Raw genomic sequence first — 21,194 nt, forward strand, 5'->3', positions numbered from 1 at the left:
TTTTTTCTTTCTTTCTTTTATTTATTTGAAAAGTGCGGTCTGACTTGCATATAGATAGAAATGAAGTTCGATGAGTACATGCTCGATCTTTGCCGGGGTTGATAAAGAAGAAGCCTGACCATCATAACCGGACACAATCATTTTATTGAAAAAGATCGATTTTTATGTTTATTTTTTCATTTACATAAACAAGTGAAACCGCCGCATAATTCTTACTTTGGCCTCACTGGGTTCTAGTTACCCGATGTGCTCAACTATGGAATGATTGCACCAACACAAAGGACGAATGTTTGCACTTCTAACTAATAGGAAGAGAGAATGAAGCAAAGGCTGTGGACTTTGATGGAGTTCCATGGCAGCATCTGTGCCAGATCACAGTCAAGAGTCGATATCCTACACACACCCCACAAATTACAGGCCGTCCACTAACGTCCGATGTAAATGGCTAAGATCCGCGCACCACTCAATCATTGGTCCAACTTTTTGGTGAGTTCACCATTTATCAATTGCATCAACTCAACAGTCACTCTGTGTGTGTGTGAGAGAGAGAGGGGGATTGTGAGGGTGTGTGCGTAGTTTTGCTGCTGAAATGGGTACTCTTGTGGCTTCTCTTTTTGTGATTGTGATTTTGGAGATCGTATGGTTGTATGGAGGAGTGGATGGAGCCTACGTGAAGTACAATACTGGTGCCGGGGTTGTGGAAGGGAAGTTGAATGTGCATTTGGTCCCGCATTCCCATGATGATGTCGGATGGTTGAAGACCATCGACCAGTACTATGTTGGCTCAAACAACTCCATCCAGGTCCTTAAATATTTGGGATCGAAGAGCATAGTGAATTTTCGCTATACTGTTCGGTTGATATATAATTCTGCAGTTTATGTAAATGGGAAAATGTTTTTATGTGCGTTATTGGTTGTTCAGGGTGCTTGCGTTGAAAATGTACTTGATTCCGTTGTCAAAGCATTGGCGCGAGATCCCAACAGGAAGTTTGTGTTTGCCGAGATGGTAAATTCTGTCAATTTTAGACTCTCTGATGCATATCTCTGAAGGCTTCTTTTTGTTTTGATCATCTTCAAACCATGTTTTTGAGTTTTCTGCAATCAGTCAATTTTGCTATCTCAGGCTTGAATCTAGTTGATCAGCTTGACTCTGCTGGTCTAAAGCATTGTGTTCTAACTTCAATCCAATTGACCATCACGATATTAATCCTATTCATATCTGTAATCAGCAAATCTGCAAATCCATTATGGTTGACGAGAAGATACTGACCGGTTTGGCCTTTATCCAAGTTAAAATCTTTGGGCCATGGTGCAATAAAATTGCATTAGAAGAGTAACTGAACTTCCAGGCATGTCACCAAGATGTCAGCATTACAGACGCACTTAACATGAAAATGGCCATTACATGATTCTCATTTTTCGTTTCATGTCATTACAAAGACGTATTTTGGCAAGATGAACCTTTGGGATTATATAGCCACATGCTTCCCTTCTTCTATGCTTAGAATACTACATTTGATAGTACCTGTTACCATTTTTTTCCTGTGAATATTGGTTGTTGTTCTGCAGTAAAGACATCTGGTATTCAATAATCTAAACAAAGAAGAAAGATTTGATGCCTTGGACTCTACAGTCATTACTCACCTTTTGCATTTATATTTTCATGGACTTGCATACTGGTTCTCTTAATATCACCGTCAGTTTATTCCCCTTATTTGCTTATTCTCAGAGCCCTCTTCTGTTGCCCTCAATTGAGGCATAAAATGAAAAAAAGAGAGCAGATAAACTGTGATTTAACCAAAATAAATGTAAATTATCAAATATTTATGTTGGAAATTGTATGCTTTGGTATGCTTGTAAGACAATGCACTTTGTGATACTTGTTTATCTTGATAGATATGGATCATAGCCAACTTCTGCTTTTTTTGAAGTGTACCTCACTAATTTTTTGTTCACGATTGTTAATTTCTGTGAACAAACAGCTGTTCTTATGCTATAGCTTCTTCACTTCAGGCCTTTGCTCATTCCCCCCGCTGTCCACTTCTAAACAAGCTTAGATTGATCCAGTAACTAATGAATTTCATGAAATGATAGGCTTTCTTCCAAAGGTGGTGGTTAGAGCAAAGTCCAGAAACACAAGAACAAGTGAGGAAACTTGTGGATGCTGGCCAATTTGAATTCATGTATGCAGCCAGCAAGCATTTAAATGGGTCTATGGCAATTTCTGCACTATTACTGTCCTGACAGCAATTTTGGCAATTTGCAGAAATGGTGGATGGTGTATGCATGATGAGGCAACAGCTCATTACATCGACATGATTGACCAAACAACTCTGGGTCATGGCCTGATAAAGTCACAATTTGACAAAGTTCCTCGAGTTGGATGGCAAATTGATCCGTTTGGACATTCTGCTGTGCAAGCTTACCTTCTCGGAGCTGAGGTAGAAGATTCTATCTAAGGTTTTCTCAATGTTGACCTTTTCTGTTATCACCTTCCAATCAGTCTAAAGTGTAGCTCTGAGTTATTTTTTGTTTTGATGTCTGCACACTATGATACAACCATTAGACTTTGAGAAATATCATGTCGTCCGACTTTCTTTGTCCTTAAATTATATATATATACATACAAAAGTTTCTCCCTATGGTTTTTTTCCTAATAAATTTTCCATGCTTTGTGTTGTATTTCCTATAAAAGGACCACCACCATTTTTGCAGGTTGGATTTGATTCCTTGCATTTTGCGAGGATTGATTATCAAGACAGAGCGACTCGCAAAAATGATAAATCTCTTGAGGTTATATGGCGTGGGTCTAAAACGTTTGGTTCCTCATCTCAGGTTCGAAATAGAAGCAACCTTATTACCTTCATTTTCTTGGTTACTTCACCTCATTAATATCATGCACTTGTCTGTGCCCTTGTAGATTTTCACAAATACATTTCCCATTGACTATAGTCCACCGGAAGGTTTTAATTTTGAAGTGTCTAATGATTTTGAGCCTGTTCAGGTGCGTTCTGTTATTCAACCAAATTGACCACTTTCAAGCTTTTCTTTTCTTCTGGCAGACAGATTCACAATTGAGATATTCAAACTGCAGGATAATACTCTCCTATATGACTACAATGTCGAAAAAAGAGTGAATGATTTTATTAGTGCTGCAATGACACAGGTATGCTCTTAGCTTTTCGCAGACAACAGCTCTGTTGTATCTTGGATTGTCTCAGACCAAGACTGACCATCGTCAAGTAATTATATGTGAATAAACATCACTGAGGTACACATATAGGAACTCATTTTTCCCAATGAACAGGCAAATGTTACAAGAACAAATCACATTATGTGGACCATGGGTGATGATTTTGTGTACCAGTATGCTGAGTCTTGGTTCAAGCAGATGGACAAACTCATTCATTATGTTAACAAGGTAAAACTACCTAATCTACTATTTGCTTTTATGATTGCAGTATGTGAGTGTTTATGCTTCAAAACACTTGAAGTTTTGCAAATATTATATCGAGTCACCAATAATCTGGAGACTTCCCTATGTGTCAAGGCTGTGGTACTTTCACCAGTATCTTTTTCTTTGAGATGTAACACCAAAGGATCTACAGTTAGTTTAATATAACACTTTCTAAGCTTACTCTGGAGGAGAGATATGCTTTTTCCCTTTTCTTTTCCTGTTCCTGATATTTCTTCTCTCTCAGGACGGTCGGGTGAATGCATTATACTCTACACCATCTATTTACGTCGATGCCAAAAATGCAGCAAATGTATCATGGCCTTTGAAAACTGATGATTACTTACCGTAACTATCTCTCTTTTACCCATCTCAGTTGCCTCTATGTGATATATCTATTCCAATCACCATCGACAAGATATATGACTGACGCTTCTTTGTACAGGTATGCAGATAGAAAAGATGCCTACTGGACTGGTTACTTTACTAGCCGGCCAGCCCTGAAACGATATGCTAGGATGCTTAGTGGATACTATCTGGTATTGTTTTTCTTTAGTGGTGATCATACTATATCAGAACACAGTATTTCTCTTCCTGTTGCTGTGTTATTGTAAGCTGAGTAGAATACTCACAACTAAAATTATTTTGTCTTCAGTGTTTTCTTACATCTATGTAATTTAGGTTTCTGGAGGGATGAGTTGCGATATCTTCGAATTGCTTATGTGCCATGGGCAGTGTTGATTTTTCAATTGAACATCTGAGGAGATATTGTGTTTTCCCCCCTTCCTTTTATGATAAATATCATCTATCCCATAAATGTACTGAGTATAGCACCATTAAACATTGCCATGATTGTGCTCTCTTTTGTCAATTTAGGCAGCCCGCCAGCTTGAATTTCTTGTGGGGCGCAGGTCCAATGGTCCTAGCACTTCCAGGCTTGGAGATGCCTTAGGATTAGTGCAACATCATGATGCTCTCACTGGTACTGCTAAACAGCACACAACCAATGATTATGAGAAGCGCCTAGCTATTGGAGCTTTTGAGGTCGGAAAATAAAGTCCCGTTAAATTTTCCCTTTTGGGGTTCCTTGTTCTCAATTCTCAATTTAATCTCTGAATGCTCTTTCTTCTAAAATCGATTAGGCAGCAGCTGTTGTCGATAATGCTCTCTCCTGCCTAGTTGGTAAGAAACCAGGAGGTCAGTGCTCATCACCTGCTTTGACCTTTAGCCAGGTACGTTTTAATCTAATTCCTACAGGTTCCAGCCAGAAGGATTTAGAGATGTCCTTCAAACTATCATATAAGCGAGTCAGTTCATTGGAGCTTAAATTTTGTCTAGAGACCAAATGTTTCCCTTACTCAAGATGACCTGTATTCATCTTTGGTTTACATCACTGTTTTTACAGTGCCAATTACTCAATATAAGTTTCTGCCCAGCAACAGAGGAAGATATTCCAGACGGAAAGAGTCTGGTAACTTTTTGGGTTATATGCTATGAATTCTTTAAAGAAACGTGTATATTCTCATTGAAATTTCTTTATCAGGTTGTGGTAGCATATAATTCGCTTGGATGGAATCGAACTGATATCGTAAGGATCCCAGTGAGTATTTACTTCTTTGCACCAATAGTTTAAGCATTAGGAGATTGATAATTGCTTCTGGATATAATTTGGCAAAGAAAATGTCTACCAGGTTACTGATTCAGATTTGGTCGTCCATGACTCTTCTGGAAATACCATTGAAGCGCAATTTATCAATTTGGATAGTGTTACAATCAACTTGAGGAACTTCTATGTGAAAGCCTACTTGGGATTATCACCACAGCAGGTCCCAAAGTACTGGCTTATATTTCAAGTTTCATTACCGCCATTGGGTTGGAGCACATACTTCATTTCTAAAGCAGCTACAGAAGGTTGGCATTTACATACTTGATTCTCGTATTCAAGCCTCTGAGATTGATACTTATGTCACCTGATGTGGCTTGCTAGCGTAGATTTCATGAACAGGAAGTAGAACAAATGACGAGTCAAAGTTCAAACCCATAACAATCAGCATGAGGTAATATGCATTATGGAGGAGTGAAAATGAGCCTAGACTCGCTCCAAAATTCAAACCCATAACAATCAGCATGAGGTAAAATGCGTCATGTAGAAGTGGCGATGAGCCTAGACAAGCTCCAAAACTATTCCAAGTCAATTAGAAGTGCATGTGTCTGAGGCCGTAAAACCGATCAGCACAATCAATTCGACACAGCTTCATAGTTGTTAGTAAGCCATGCAGACACGTTTAAATCTACTTTCCTTAGCTGGGCTTCAAAATGATGCAGGGCATGAAACTACTGTCCTTTCTACACTGAGCAATCCACAGAATGATACCTTAGAAGTTGGACCAGGGATCTGAAGATGCTATTTTCGTCAACCTCGGGGCAACTTGTCCGGATATTAAACTCTAAAACTGGGGTGAGTCAAGTCAGTGTCATTGATTTTTGTTTAGCAATGAGATTTTCTTCCAAAGTGTGTTCACTTTTCCGTTATCATTTCACCATGCATGGATAATTCCATTGAAATTGTCAATCTCATCTTATTCACTTCTTCAAAGTTCTTTTGACCAAATCCAAATTAGTGACATTTTTGTAGAAAAAAAGTGCTCTTTCCAAATTACTTGTACAACCCCAATAAAACTTTGTCTAAGAAAAGGGCCATTTTCGTATTGCCAAAATAGATGACTGTGCTCAGTAGGATTGCTAGATAGATAAAATTGATTGTAACTGCAAAAGGATAACTGAAAGTGCTGAGCTCTTGAAATTCTACAAACTTCTATGTTGAATATTTCAACTTTCATTCACCAATTTCTCTTGAAATGTGTTGCTCCTTGATGAACACATCGATTACCAAACAAGTTACAACGATTAAAATGAGTTCTGGAATGCAACTTGGCTGCTTCAGCTTCCTAGCTTCGACCACGTCTTCCTAATAATAATTTTGGATGCTCAATTGAATGATGTACCTGTTATATCTTCAATGTCAAGTGAGGATCAGCTGAATCAATCTTCTCTGTTTACAGCATTCTCATCTCTACTTTCTGCCTTTTCTTTTGCTTCTTGGATTGGGTCTTGTGCTTGGCATCTTAACCTTCTTTGTGAGTATGTCTCAAGTTGTAAGAGCATCTCAAGGCCCTCCTACGTTTTGAGATGAATGTGTAATTCTAGTTTGATGAGGATTTCTCCTAAAACTTAGACGTTTCCATTAATAAAATAACATTAGCTTTTCTTCAGGATTTGACAAGAATTGAATGTTCTACTATGTAACACTTCTTGTCCTTCTGTTACTTGACCTATTGGGTCACCTTCCAGTGCAATCACAAGGGTTTCTTATATGCTACTATGAAGCTATGCCAAATTCACTGCATAGCATTTAGTTGACTGACTCACATTTACCAGGTTGATGTACCAGTACAGCAAAGCTATCTCTACTATGCCTCAAGTATCGGCGATACAGATGATTCTCAGGTAGCTCTTTCTGCGGTTGATTTGTGACACAATGTAGACGGGTATCTAGACCTATTCACAGCACAAGCCCAGGAATGGTAGATAGATGACTGCAAGTGCTCAGCAGAGTTTTTTTATTGCAGGCTTCTGGTGCATACATCTTCCGCCCAGATAGGGCTCTTCCAACAATTGTTTCGAGAGAAGTAAGCAGCCTGTATTACTCAGCTGTGCATGCTCTAAGTAACTCTTGGAACATTAACTAATACTATCCATTCGATGATGTCACATATTAGATCTTTCCTAACAACAAGATAGGACAGATAAGAGTTCATGACCTATTTCAACTCTCACAGGTACCCCTGAAGGTTGTTCGGGGTCCACTAGTTGATGAAGTGCATCAACAGTTCAGTTCATGGATCTACCAGGTCACTTGTTTGATAAATTAACAACAAGCACACATTGTTCTTGCTTATTCCTATGATTTGCTTGGCTGTTTCTCTTTCTTTTCAAGAACCTATGGGTTTTAGTTGCCATGGGCTTACGGAACTCAAGATACTTGAAGGACCCAAAGAAGTCCAGAATGTAGATATTTCAACAAAGACCTAGACTGAAGCATTGTAGTTAACATTTGGCTTGAATAGCTAACCTACTGATCAGAAGAGTCATTCATTTAACCAGAATCCTTGACACAGAAAAAATGCTACTTGCTTATTGTATGTTGGACATTCACATTAATTGCTTAAGTTTTCAAGTTCGATCCGAGTATAAGTTTGCTTTTGTACTCCGAACAAGGTTGCTACCTTAGTAAACAAGAAATTATGAGGATTTTGATTTTGATGGTAGAGAACAGGATGGTAATTTACTTCTATAATATCCCCTTCTTGATTGCTAATTTAGATCAAGTATGTCAATTGACCAACTTCATTCCAAAACACTAGGAGCAAGCTATCATGACCTTCTCGAGAAACCCTTTTTGCCTCATCTGGTGTGCATTGCTGCTGATGAAGTGCTATATCTTATGATGTTTCGGCCTGGCTCAAAGGGAACACATGAGACGAATGACTTGATTCTCATACATCTCATTTTTCCTTTTTACTTAATCAGGTCACGAGATTATACAAGGACAAAGAGCAGGCTGATGTCGAATTCACAGTGAGTCACACTTCTCTATATTCGTTGCCTTGTAAACTAAGATTTTTAATGTGACATCCAGATTTTCGGGTTTAATTTGACCTGGATAAATAGAATCCTGTCTCATCGCTCGTCAATTTATTGACGGGTCCGAAATTTCAATAAAGAAATTATCGGAGGAAAATCGAAGACCAAAAGAAAATAGAAAGGGAAAGAGAAAAGAAAAGAAAAGAAAAAAATAAGACCATGTGGTGTTATATTATTTTATTTCTTTCTCTCTCTCTCTTTCTTTTCTCTCTTTTTCTCTCTCCATCCCTCTCTTTTCTCTCGTGCGAATCCCCTCCCCACGCCAACTCTCTCTTTCTCTCTCCCTTTGACCATTCAACCTTATCTCTTCTTCTCTCTCCTCTCTCTTCTCCCCACGTGACCTTCTTCTTCTTCTTCATTCTTCTTTGTGCGAACCAGACCAAAACCAGCAAGAAGAGCAGCAGCTCGCCGAGGACCACCGTCGCCCGTCCCGCCGTCGCACCGGAGCCGAACCGCTCGCGACGCCGCCCGCACAACGCAGCGCGTTTCGCCGGCCATCCCTCGCGCCCAGGCGTGCTCCCCCGCGCGATCCAGCTGCTGCCCATCCTCTGTCCAGCTCTGTTCGGCCACGATCCAGCCACCTCCGGCCACCGTGGGCCACCGCTCGGCCTCGCCAAGCCACCACCTGCTCTCCCGACCTCTTGCCGCCCCCAACCCTCTCTTTTCTTGCTGTTTTGTGGCCGAACCAGCAAACCCACGGAGTGGGTATCCAGCTGTTCGTGGGCCATTTTGGGCCGTTTCCGAGCCTCGAACCCGAGGCCCGCTTTGGGAAGAAGTGTTCCTCGCGTCGCCGCCGTCGGATTGATCCGATTTGCGCGCGATTTGGTGAGTAATCTCACTAATCCTGGATTAGTTGGCTAATTATGCTTAAGGTTGGTTTAGTTTTAATTAATTATGTTTAGGTTGTTAGATTAGAATAAATTAGCAATTATTAGTCAATTGTGATGTGATTTAGATAAATTGATTGTGCAATTAACAAGTAGACGTGGTCTACTATTTATTGGAAGTATCTCGGGAATTTTCCGACCCCTAATTGGGCTTTAATTTGGCAATTCAGGCCTAAGTGAGATTTTTTTGGGCATTTAAATATTAATTTTCGGAATTAAATTAAATAATTATTTATTTTCCGAAAATTCAAGGGAGATGGTTTGTGACCGGAAAATTATGCTGGTGACCGTGGTGAAGTCCGTTTATTTAATTGGGCTTTAAATTGAGTTAAATCGAATTTTTAATACTAATTATTTAATTTTCGAAATTTATTAATTAATTAATTATTTTCCGAAAATTCAATCGGGATGGCCCGTGACCGGAAAATTATGCTGATGACCGTGGTGAAGTCCGTTTATTTAATTGGGCCTTATTTTGAGCTAAACGGAATTTTTAATGTTTAATAATTAATTTTCGAAATTAATTAATAATTAATTATTTTTCGGAAATTAAGATTGAGATGGCCGACGACCGAAATCTCATGCTGATTGTAGTGGTGCAGTCTGTTTATTTATTTGAGCTTTGAATTGTGCCAAATTAAATTGAATGTGGAATTTATGATATATTCCTAAATGGTTGTGGTTAATTATTTCATTGAGAAACCATTGAATCTTGCAAGTGGTCGAGTGGGACCGTAAAGCCATGAATCTTGCAAGTGGTCGAGTGGGACCGTAAAGCCATTGAATATTGAATGTTGTCGAGTGGTGGACTGTGTCTTCCACCTTTGCTTAAGATGTGATCTGAGGACCGTAGTTCGTAATTGATGATTGAGATGGAATAATCGAATTTACCTAGAATGGTCCGTCTAACATGTAATCGACGAGGTCGATTGATCATTGCTTTGATTTGATGTCGTGGATTGATTGACTGAATGGAAATGACCGTGAGTGGTCTTGTTGGCTTGTAATCGACTGGGTCGATTAGATCGATGCTTCGATCGGTGATATGATTGTTTGAGTGTCTATTATGAATTGTACTGACTTGCAGGTGGGATCTGATGCTAAGGTACGTCCTCTGCCCTGTGCGTGTTTAGGCAGCCTATAGTATAGTGGTTTACTAATTGGGCTTAGTGGGGTAGAACTCGCTGAGACGTAGTCTCATCCCGCTTGGGGAAAAACATTTCAGACCCGATAAGGAGCCGAGGAGGAGAAGTCTGGAAGGAGATCTTGGAGGTGAAACTTGAAGGGAAGGATTTTGAAAGAAGAAGATAATACCGAGATGGGCCTTGAGGATGGCATGGATGGATTGAGATCCTATCTTCTTTTGAGATCTCCATTTTGATGTGAATAGTTTTGAAGTGGTTTTTGTTTTGTATAAAAGTTTGGTTATAATTTTCAATATGAAAAATATGGCCCCGCTTTTCTATCCCATCGTTTTATTGTCCTGGGATTTATAATCGCTTCCGCATGTGCTTAATAAATGAAAGGGTCGGCGATACTAGTGTCCCGGGATATCGCATTATAAAATCGACCAAATAGAAGGATGTGCACGTGCCCGAGGATCGGGGCGTGACATCCTCGTTTAAGTGGTATCGAGCGAAGTTGAAGATTGGAGTGATAAGGAGCGTTGACCATGGGATAGTTAGTAAGAAAGGCCTTTAAATTCATACTGGTGCATGTCTGTGTTAGCTGGATGCTAGAATTGATTGTCGTGTGAGGATCGCTCATCTTCTAATCCAGTGTGGATGTGGAAGACGGGTTTCAGTGTAAAGACTGAACCATGAGCGAGTAGGAGCTAAGAACTCCTAGTAAGAGGACAATGTCCTCTGTGACTCGGGATAAAGCACTGACAAATGTCGGTACCCGAGGTGGTTGTGGCAGAGTGTTGGCTCTGGCCAGCTCGAGTGTAAGAGTACCACCGCAGGTTGGTACTAGTGTAGTAGCGTTGAATGATCCTAAGTTCGATAGGATCGTTTTGATGCTAGTGTTCCTTGGAAATTAGATAAGCCATGAGGCTCAGGATCGAACCACCGTCAGTGGTGTAATCGCCGTTGTCGCTTCACCTGTTGAGATCCAGAGTGGGGATATGATCTGGGATCAAGCCATCGCTTCCAAGTCAAAGTACAGATTCAGTTCAGGCAGAAATGGAAATCGGTCAGAGGAAAGACCGAGGTCGAGAGAAAAGTATTCTATTCCACCCAATAGGAAGGGCGGCATAGTCAAGTCAGTATTCAGACAAATGGAACATGTTGTTCCGTGGAAGATATGTTACATGGAAGATGGTATGGATCAGTCTCATGTATTTTGAGGACAGGAGGTAGAAGACTTACTAGGTGAATGCCGATAGTATGGAAGGAATGCATGGATTAATCCTATGTTCGAGAATGGCTAGAACATGCTTTGATGGTATTGAGCACGGCCATCAAGTGAGGGACTATCAGTTGGGGTTTAAGAAGAACACCAACACTCAGCACATCTTGTTAGAATGCCAAAGAAGATGGCAAAAGGAACAGAACGGAACCGACTATGCCTTATTCAATGAAAGAATGTTTTGAGGTGATTTTATCGAATAGTGCCGAGAATGTTGGGATTACAAGTGTGGAATTTTAGTTGTTTGTTAAGGCCGTAGGAAAGAACCATTGACTAGAGTTATACTTGATTGGTCATTGGTGTATAACTTATTCGTCAAGTGTAGAAAGAATTGGTTCTTGAGCATTTTATGGTGATGAATTGTTATGGTAGAGTAACCCAGCTTATTCCAGGAGCATGTAGAAGTACCGAGTTTTACTGAGAGTTGAGAAGGGTCCTTGACTTCTTTGATCTCGTCACTTGAGGTAACCTGGTTGTCGACGTAAATTATCGAGATTAGTGGGCAATGATCTTAGATAAGACAGATTGAAGAATTAAAAATTGAGAACTCCTCGCAGTCCAAGAATTCTTGGAAGTGTTGCAAGAAAAGTGGTCAAACCGTTGCCAGAGAAAGAGATAGAATTACGATCAAGTTAACATCTGGAACTAAACCATTCTCTAAAAGTCCTTACCGGTTGTTGTTGTTTGAATTGATAGAACCAATGGTTCAGATGTGAGGATTGATGAATGATGAATTCATGCATATCATTGCATCACTTTAGGGATCATCAGTTTTGTGAAAAGAGAAAGAAAGATGGTTCGTTGCAATTATGCATCAACTATAGTCGACCCAATCAAGTGACAATCAAAGATAAGCGTTCAGTGTCAAAGATCGACAAATTGGGCGATTTGTTATAAAGAGTGTGGATGTCTTCAAGGATCGACTTGAGGACAGGTTATTGTCAGTTGAGAACCAGGAAGGAGGTTATACTGAAGACGGCATTTCGCACTTGATTTTTGTCCTTGTGAGAATAATGTAAAGCCATCTCGATTTGACGAACGCTCCAGCCCGCCATCATAGATTTGACAAATCGAGTGTTCAAAGAATATCTAGATCAACGGTGATCGTGTGGTGTAGCGACATTATAGGGTGTTCATTAAGTGTTGAGAATCACGAGATGCCCCTAAGAATGGTCGTGTGGTTATAGGTAAAGGAATCTTCATGGACCCAGCCAAGATCGAATCAATTGTTAATGGACCGAGACCGACATCAATGTCAGAGATCAGAAGTTGTGGGGATTTGACAGATTACTACGGAAGGTTTGTGAAAGAATTTTCAGCATCGGTATCATCATGGGCTTGAACTCTTGAGAAAGAAGAGAAATTCATTGGCATAGACAAGTACGAGAATAGTTTCCAGAGCTTCAGTAAGATCAGGCTACCGTACTTGTGCTAAACTTTTCATTTGGCTCTGGAAAGCATGAAATCTTTAGTGATGTGTCTTGCCAACGACTGGGTATGTATTGATACAACATGAGAAGATTGTTGTATAACCGTCCCGCCGCTGAGACCCAACAAGTTGAACATGAAACAAAGTCGTGAATCGAATTTTGGCGTAACTATAATGATGTTATCTGGTATTATCTTGGGAGGATGAAAGAAGTAATTTATGTGTTGAGCGAGAGTCTTCGATTATACATAGGCTGGCTAAAGTATAAACTTTACTTAAAAAGGGTTCGAAATTTGGTTTTCAAATTTGAGGTAGGCTACCTTTTTAAATTTTATAGCCGCCCTCAAAATTGAACCAAATGTTCAAGTTAGAATCGGTGCCTAGTTGACAGACAGAGATGTTCAGGATATCTTATAAGAGGATACTGGCAAGAAAGAATCTAACTTTGAAACTTCTGAGGATGGAACGTTCGGGTTCCATGAGGAATTGAGTGCACCTGACAGTGTAGCACTCAGGGAAAAGATTTTGTCAGAAGTTCGCTATAGTATTGCAGTTTTGACCAGATGGGGCAAGTAATCAGATCGACGTCAGCTAAATTGGTAGATCGATATGAAGATAGATATCGCTGGCTGTGTTGCAAGTGTCAAAGGTGTCGGTAAGTGGAAGTTCGCAATGCAAATCCGAAGATTTTAGCATCACTCGAGAGTCCCAAGTGGAAATGGAAATATATGGCTTACTAAGGATTCAGGGGATTACTGATACCATTTAAGAATAGTGGTTGATCGATAGATGGAGTTGGTCCCCTTTGGTACAGTACGAACATATCTTGTTTTGAGCGTATAACATTCAGATTTCGGGCTCTGATTTCGATTAGATAAATTGGGCATTTCATCGACACGATTACAGTGTTTTTCTCTGAGTTGGCCACTCATGAGATAACTAGACTAGCCGGGTGAGTTATTAAGGACCTTAAGGCAAATAGACTTGAGAATTCGACCATGGATCGACTTCTCGACCGTGCTCATCTTTAGAGATCATTGCGGCACGATATAAAATCGATTTGAAATCGTAAATAGATCGGCTCGACCGAGATGAATGACCGATCGTGGGTGACTCCACTAAATTGGAAAATTCTCATCGACCTACTAATTTGATGTTTCTATCGTTTTGGTACCCTGTGTTCGTATTTGAACCTTTGAGATTTTCACGACAATCGAGAGTCGCCAATGTGTCGAGTGGGTTCATTGTGGCTCGAAGAAAATCGACCACGGGTCATTTGTCCTAAAAAGCTCTGAACACTACCCGGTAGCCTAGGTCACACTAAAAGCGTGTCGGAGTGAAATTAACCGCCAATCTAAGTTCGACTTCAGAAATTGAAGATTCTGTCATGTCACAGAATGGATATACTGAAGTGTGTGTGCATCAGATAATTCACCGGCATGGAGTGTCGAGGATGAGTTATATTTCGAATCTAAATCAGATATTATAAATTTGGCAGAGTTTTCAGAGGATTCTTTATTAAGCAGTGTATAGCAGAGGGTACAGAATTTCAGTGGTAAAAAGAAAGTGAAGAAGATTTTAGGCCAAAGACAGTACAGTAGTCAGTGATTGCAGTTGCCAAGATCAGTGCCCGAGTTATATCAGATCTTGACCAGAGATTTCCGGGGCCAAAGCAGACCGCCGATAGTTTCTTTTTAATCGCTGCAAAGCGAGTGTACAGATTTCAATCGGTTGAGATGAGATCGAAATTAGAAAATCGCAAGTCCGAGTCGGCTCAAAATCGGTGTTTGCGCTGTCGATCGTGTCGAGTAATGACCGCTAAGAACCGTCGAAATTTTGAATTGTTGAGGTTCGAAGGTTTATTAGGGAGTCGAGAAAAAGAGATCAGATGTGGATGACATAATGTCTTATGTGAGAAGCTCAGTTCAGTTGTTGGTTCAGAAAGAGCAGAATTTGTGTACAAAGATGATCGGCGTGGAAAAGTGAGACTCGATGAGACGGCAATACCCTCACCTTTCGTTTATGGATTGATAAAGGTTTAAATTTCGAGGACGAAATTTTTATAAGAGGGGAAGAATTGTGACATCCAGATTTTCGGGTTTTAATTTGACTGGATAAATAGAATCTGTCTCATCGCTCGTCAATTTATTGACGGTCCGAAATTTCAATAAAGAAATTATCTGAGGAAAATCGAAGACCAAAAGAAAATAGAAAGGGAAAGAGAAAGAAAAGAAAAGAAAAAATAAGACCATGTGGTGTTATATTATTTTATTTCTTTTCTCTCTCTCTCTCTTCTTTTCTCTCTCTCTTTTCTCTCTCCATCCCTCTCTTTTCTCTCGTGCGAATCCCCTCCCCACGCCAACTCTCTCTTTCTCTCTCCCTTGACCATTCAACCTTATCTCTTCTTCTCTCCTCTCTCTTCTCCCCCACGTGACCTTCTTTTCTTCTTCTTCATTCTTCTTTGTGCGAACTGTGACCAAAACCAAGCAAAGAAGAGCAAAGAAATGCCGAGGACCACCGTCGCCCGTCCCGCCGTCGCACCGGAGCCGAACCGCTCGCGACGCGCCCGCACAACGCAGCAAAGCGCGTTTCGCCGCCATCCCTCGCGCCAGGCGTGCTCCCCGCGCGATCCAAATGCCGCCCATCCTCTCGGCTACTGTTCGGCCACGATCCGGCCCACCTCCGCCACCGTGGCCACCGCCGCCTCGCCAAGCCACCACCTCGCTCTCCCGACCTCTTGCCGCCCCAACCCTCTCTCTTCTTGCTGTTTTGTGGCCGAACCAGCAAACCCACTGAGTGGGTATCCACTTGTTCGTGGGCCATTTTGGGCGTTCCGAGCCTCGAACCCGAGGCCCGCTTTGGGAAGAAGTGTTCCTCGCGTCGCCGCCGTCGGATTGATCCGATTTGCGCGCGATTTGGTGAGTAATCTCACTAATCCTGGATTAGTTGGCTAATTATGCTTAAGGTTGGTTTAGTTTTAATTAATTATGTTTAGGTTGTTAGATTAGAATAAATTAGCAATTATTAGTCAATTGTGATGTGATTTAGATAAATTGATTGTGCAATTAACAAGTAGACGTGGTCTACTATTTATTGGAAGTATCTCGGAATTTTCCGACCCCTAATTGGGCTTTAATTTGGCAATTCAGGCCTAAGTGAGATTTTTGGGCATTTAAATATTAATTTTCGGAATTAAATTAAATAATTATTTATTTTCCGAAAATTCAAGGGAGATGGTTTGTGACCGGAAAATTATGCTGGTGACCGTGGTGAAGTCCGTTTATTTAATTGGGCTTTAAATTGAGTTAAATCGAATTTTTAATACTAATTATTTAATTTTCGAAATTTATTAATTAATTAATTATTTTCCGAAAATTCAACTGGGATGGCCCGTGACCGAAAATTATGCTGATGACCGTGGTGAAGTCCGTTTATTTAATTGGGCCTTATTTTGAGCTAAACGGAATTTTTAATGTTTAATAATTAATTTTCGAAATTAATTAATAATTAATTATTTTTCGGAAATTAAGATTGAGATGGCCGACGACCGAAATCTCATGCTGATTGTAGTGGTGCAGTCTGTTTATTTATTTGAGCTTTGAATTGTGCCAAATTAAATTGAATGTGGAATTTATGATATATTCCTAAATGGTTGTGGTTAATTATTTCATTGAGAAACCATTGAATCTTGCAAGTGGTCGAGTGGGACCGTAAAGCCATTGAATCTTGCAAGTGGTCGAGTGGGACCGTAAAGCCATTGAATATTGAATGTTGTCGAGTGGTGGACTGTGTCTTCCACCTTTGCTTAAGATGTGATCTGAGGACCGTAGTTCGTAATTGATGATTGAGATGGAATAATCGAATTTACCTAGAATGGTCCGTCTGACATGTAATCGACGAGGTCGATTGATCATTGCTTTGATTTGATGTCGTGGATTGATTGATCGAATGGAAATGACCGTGAGTGGTCTTGTTGGCTTGTAATCGATGGTCGATTAGATCGATGCTTCGATCGGTGATATGATTGTTTGAGTGTCTATTATGAATTGTACCGACTTGCGGTGTGGATCGATGCTAAGGTACGTCCTTCCGCCCGTGCGTGTTTAGGCAGCCTATAGTATAGTGGTTTACTAATTGGGCTTAGTGGGGTAGAACTCGCCGAGACGTAGTCTCATCCCGCTTGGGGAAAAACATTTCAGACCCGATAAGGAGCCGAGGAGGAGAAGTCTCGGGAAGGAGATCTTGGAGGTGAAACTTGAAGGGAAGGATTTTGAAAGAAGAAGATAATACCGAGATGGGCCTTGAGGATGGCATGGATGGATTGAGATCCTATCTTCTTTTGAGATCTCCATTTTGATGTGAATAGTTTTGAAGTGGTTTTTGTTTTGTATAAAAGTTTGGTTATAATTTTCAATATGAAAAATATGGCCCTGCTTTTCTATCCCATCGTTTTATTGTCTGGGGATTTATAACTGCTTCCGCATGTGCTTAATAAATGAAAGGGTCGGCGATACAGTGTCCTGGGATATCGCATTATAAAATCGACCAAATAGAAGGATGTGCACGTGCCTGAGGATCGGGGCGTGACATTTAACGTACGACAGAATTAATAGATTTAGCAACAAAACAGTTGATTGGATTTCCAATGCTTTGCATGCAAAGTCCATTGATTTACCGTCACTAATGTCTACATATTAAAGATTTAACCTTCAGTCTCCAAGAAAATCCTCCTAAGACTTCTTCCTTCGAACTTTAAAGATAGGACCAATTCCAACAGATGATGGAGTTGGAAAGGAGGTGATAACACAAATGACGGCAAATATGGCCACGGAGAAGACCTTCTACACTGATTCTAATGGAAGGGATTTCATAAAACGGGTAAACTCTGAAACCTACATTTCCTTTAGATGCCGCCTTTGTTTCTCTCTCAAAATTATCAACATTCTCAACAGATGATCTCAATACTAGTACTAGCAGATGGAGAGCGAGATTTGCTAGACTTATTATCATATGCGAACTCTCTCTACTAAGCACCATCTATCCGAGTGTTTAGTTATAGCTTGTGATGTTCTTCAGAAATTTCACATTTCAAAGGTCGTTTCAAAGAAAATTGGTTCACTTAACATCAAATGACATTAGCTGGAATTTTCATTTTCATCATCAACTGAACTGCATCTTCAGCGAAATGATGTGCAACTATTCTTCCAGTCATGGCGTAAAGTCAGACAACAGCCATCTTGCTAAATTCATCGCTTGTCCTACTCTGACCCGAAATAGCTTACTATGGTTCATGCAGGTGCGAGATTATAGACCAGATTGGTCCCTCACTGTTACGCAACCTGTTGCAGGAAATTACTATCCAGTAAGCTCTTTAAATATAATGATTTACTAAATGACTGCGAGTAACAATGCGGTGCTTGAACATATGAAATTATATCAACCTATAGCATAGACTCCAGAATATATTTTCCCCCTAAAAATGATCCTCTCTCCTACACTATGCCGTCAGATTAATCTTGGAATTTTCACCACGGACAACAAAACCGAATTCTCAGTCTTAGTGGATCGTGCGGTTGGGGGAGCCAGTATCAAAGACGGGCAAATAGAGTTGATGCTTCACAGGTTCAGCACGTCCTTTCTGTGCTCCGCCCCATATGAGTCCTTCCTTTCTTTGCATTAGAAATCTTTTACCTTCTCTTGCTTCATGCACCAGGCGAATACTTAAAGATGACAGCAGAGGAGTGGAGGAAGCTCTCGACGAGAGGGTGTGCATTGCAAATAACAGTACGTGCAAAGGACTGACGGTGCGTTACGTCGCCAGAAGTTCTCTGTGGACAACCAATTGTTTCTCTTCGTTCATTTTTCCAAGTGATGTATTTTCAGATACGAGGACACTACTACATAGGCATCAACAAAAGAGGGACAGGAGCTCGCTGGCGACGGACAACTGGCCAACAAGTGTACTCACCTTTAGTTCTGGCTTTTGCACATGAGGTGGGGATTGAATGCCTTAGTTTTTTGAGGTCTATGCTTAAGCCTTTACCTGAGCAAAAGATAATGACCCTGCAGAAGATGGAGGACTGGACAGCTTCTCATGTTACCATTGCGACTACTATGGATTCAAGTTACAGTTTACCTCAGAATGTTGCTTTGATCACTCTGCAGGTTATTCAGATTTGTCTAAAATACTCTCTCCCTCCCTCCCCTCCCCTGTGAGATTAATCGACCTTTCTCTTTTGCAGGAGTTGGATGATGGAAGTGCACTACTACGTCTTGCACATCTTTATGAGGTGAGAATCATTTTCCTTTTAGCACAAAAAAAAAAAAAAAAAAAGATTTGTCAATCCACTTCATTTGAATCCAATGTCGTTGGTGCTGTGATAAAAACTCCATGTGAGACCTAGAATCAACAGAAATATGAATCTTTGCAAACCCACGAGAGACTGTAATCTAACTATGGAGGCATTGCTTCTTGGATTGACTAAACTAACTCTATCAGGCTATTCACTTACTGCCGCACTTTCCATCAATTCGACACTCTCACAAGTCATTTTTTCCTACTTCAATCAAAAGAGAGGTGATTGATATATACCATATTGTATTCATTTCCATCTTTCTTGTTGTGAATATATCTAGCCTGGTGAAGATGCTGAATATTCGACCTTGGCTAAAGTCGATCTGAAGAAGATGTTTGCTGGAAGAACGGTATGTAAAGCTTTTACTGCACTAATGCCGAGGCTCTTCTTAGTGTCTGCCAACCGCATGAATTACTGTCTCATACTGATGGACATTGATAAATATGGTCATGACTACAGATAAAGGAAGTAAAGGAAATGAGCCTGTCTGCAAACCAAGAGAAGTCTGAAATGAAGCGGATGGCATGGAAAGTTGAAGGGGAAGCCACAGCGGAACCGACCCCTTTAAGAGGGGGCCCTGTCAATGTCTCAGATCTCGTTGTTGAGCTCGGTCCCATGGAAATTCGTACTTTCTTGCTCATATTCTAGGCATTGTCCGTTATGCCTCGTTTTATGTAATCAATTAACTTCCAAAGTCTCTTTCAAACACTTTTTTTCATAAAGATGTTTATCCAGTGCCCCAAAAGGGTACCATTTAGCTCAAGATAAAACCAATAAGTGCAGTTTTTTTTTTTTTGGCTTTCCTTACTGGTGCACTTACAGTATCAATGAAGAAGAATGGTAGTTCAATTACTTGCTTAGTTTATTAAAGCAATCGGACAACGGCCTTCACAAGTTTCTCAGCGAGCACTCGTCCAACGTTAATCTTTAATGAGTACTCGCCCAGATGATTGCCAGTTCAAATGTACAGAACTGTGTCCTTCCTGGTAGTTCTCTTCTCTGCTTTGGACTACCCTAGGAGTGCCCATCTCCAGGTTGCATTAGTTGTGAGAGATTAAGAAAATGAACATATTAACTTACCTAGGAACATCTCAGGTTCGATGTCAGTGTGTTCAAGCTGAAGAATTACAGCGATGTTGCCAAGGTAAGGGTTCTATTCATCTTTTAAAAATAATAATAATATGAAACAAAACTAGAGAGGCTAAAATCAGTGAAGAAAATTAATATAATGGACAGACTGATTATCAGTGAAAAAAAAAAATATTCAAGATAAGCGAGCAACGTTCACAAGTGACCATGGCGAAAAATCTCAACAAGCGTCAGTCAGTATCCTCGTCCCGCTCCGAAAAGAAACAGACAAATGTCTCAACGGACGTCCCTTGCCAGTTGTCTCTTTCGTTTTGTCTTCCTTGGCCTGCTTCGTCCCGTCTTTTGGCCTTGGACGAAGTCCCCACAGCGACCACTTCTTTTCAATGGAGATGCTTGCTTTAGTACTGTTATACTGGTTTTTGTCAGATCGCACTTCGCATATCTCAACACCCCTTGTCTGAAATTATAGAAGATCACCTTTACGAGCATGTCGAATACCCGGGACGATTGCTTTTTTCTTTCGTTGAAAAGTGCGGTCCGACTTGCATATAGATAGAGATGAAGTTCGATGAGTACGTGTTCGATCTTTGCCGAGGTTTATAAAGAGGAAGTCTGACCATCATAACTGGACCGGACACAATCATTTTTATCGAAAAAGATCGTTTTTTCTTTTTTCTTTTTTCTTTTTTTTTCGTTTCGTTTGCGTAAACAAGTGAATCTGGGGCATAATTCTTACTTTGGCCTCACTGGATTTTAATTACCCAAGTCTTTTTGCTGAATTATTGAATTATTGCACCAACACAAAGGAAGTATCTTGCACTTCTAACTAATAGAAAGAGAGAATGAAGCAAAAAGACTTGGTCAGA

At 40.4% G+C, this 21,194-nt stretch overlaps 1 protein-coding gene across 1 annotated transcript; it reads left to right on the forward strand.

The window, feature by feature from the left end:
• Positions 1–556: 556 nt before the first annotated feature.
• LOC104423986 (alpha-mannosidase) lies at positions 557–20,032 on the forward strand. Its single transcript, XM_039303887.1, is given in 30 exon segments — positions 557–802; positions 923–1,006; positions 2,095–2,183; positions 2,267–2,441; positions 2,716–2,835; positions 2,921–3,004; positions 3,095–3,166; positions 3,308–3,421; positions 3,702–3,802; positions 3,900–3,993; positions 4,331–4,498; positions 4,597–4,686; positions 4,860–4,925; positions 4,998–5,054; positions 5,146–5,365; positions 5,780–5,845; positions 5,848–5,912; positions 6,893–6,961; positions 7,084–7,143; positions 7,294–7,365; positions 8,045–8,092; positions 17,642–17,761; positions 18,180–18,245; positions 18,393–18,505; positions 18,597–18,687; positions 18,767–18,877; positions 18,953–19,048; positions 19,126–19,173; positions 19,520–19,588; positions 19,699–20,032. Coding segments are annotated over 30 exon segments (3,030 nt in total). The 5' UTR covers positions 557–589; the 3' UTR covers positions 19,888–20,032.
• The last annotated feature ends 1,162 nt before the right edge of the window (positions 20,033–21,194 follow it).

Source organism: Eucalyptus grandis, chromosome 10 (genome assembly GCF_016545825.1).
Source record: "Eucalyptus grandis isolate ANBG69807.140 chromosome 10, ASM1654582v1, whole genome shotgun sequence".
NCBI classification, from domain to species: domain Eukaryota; kingdom Viridiplantae; phylum Streptophyta; class Magnoliopsida; order Myrtales; family Myrtaceae; genus Eucalyptus; species Eucalyptus grandis.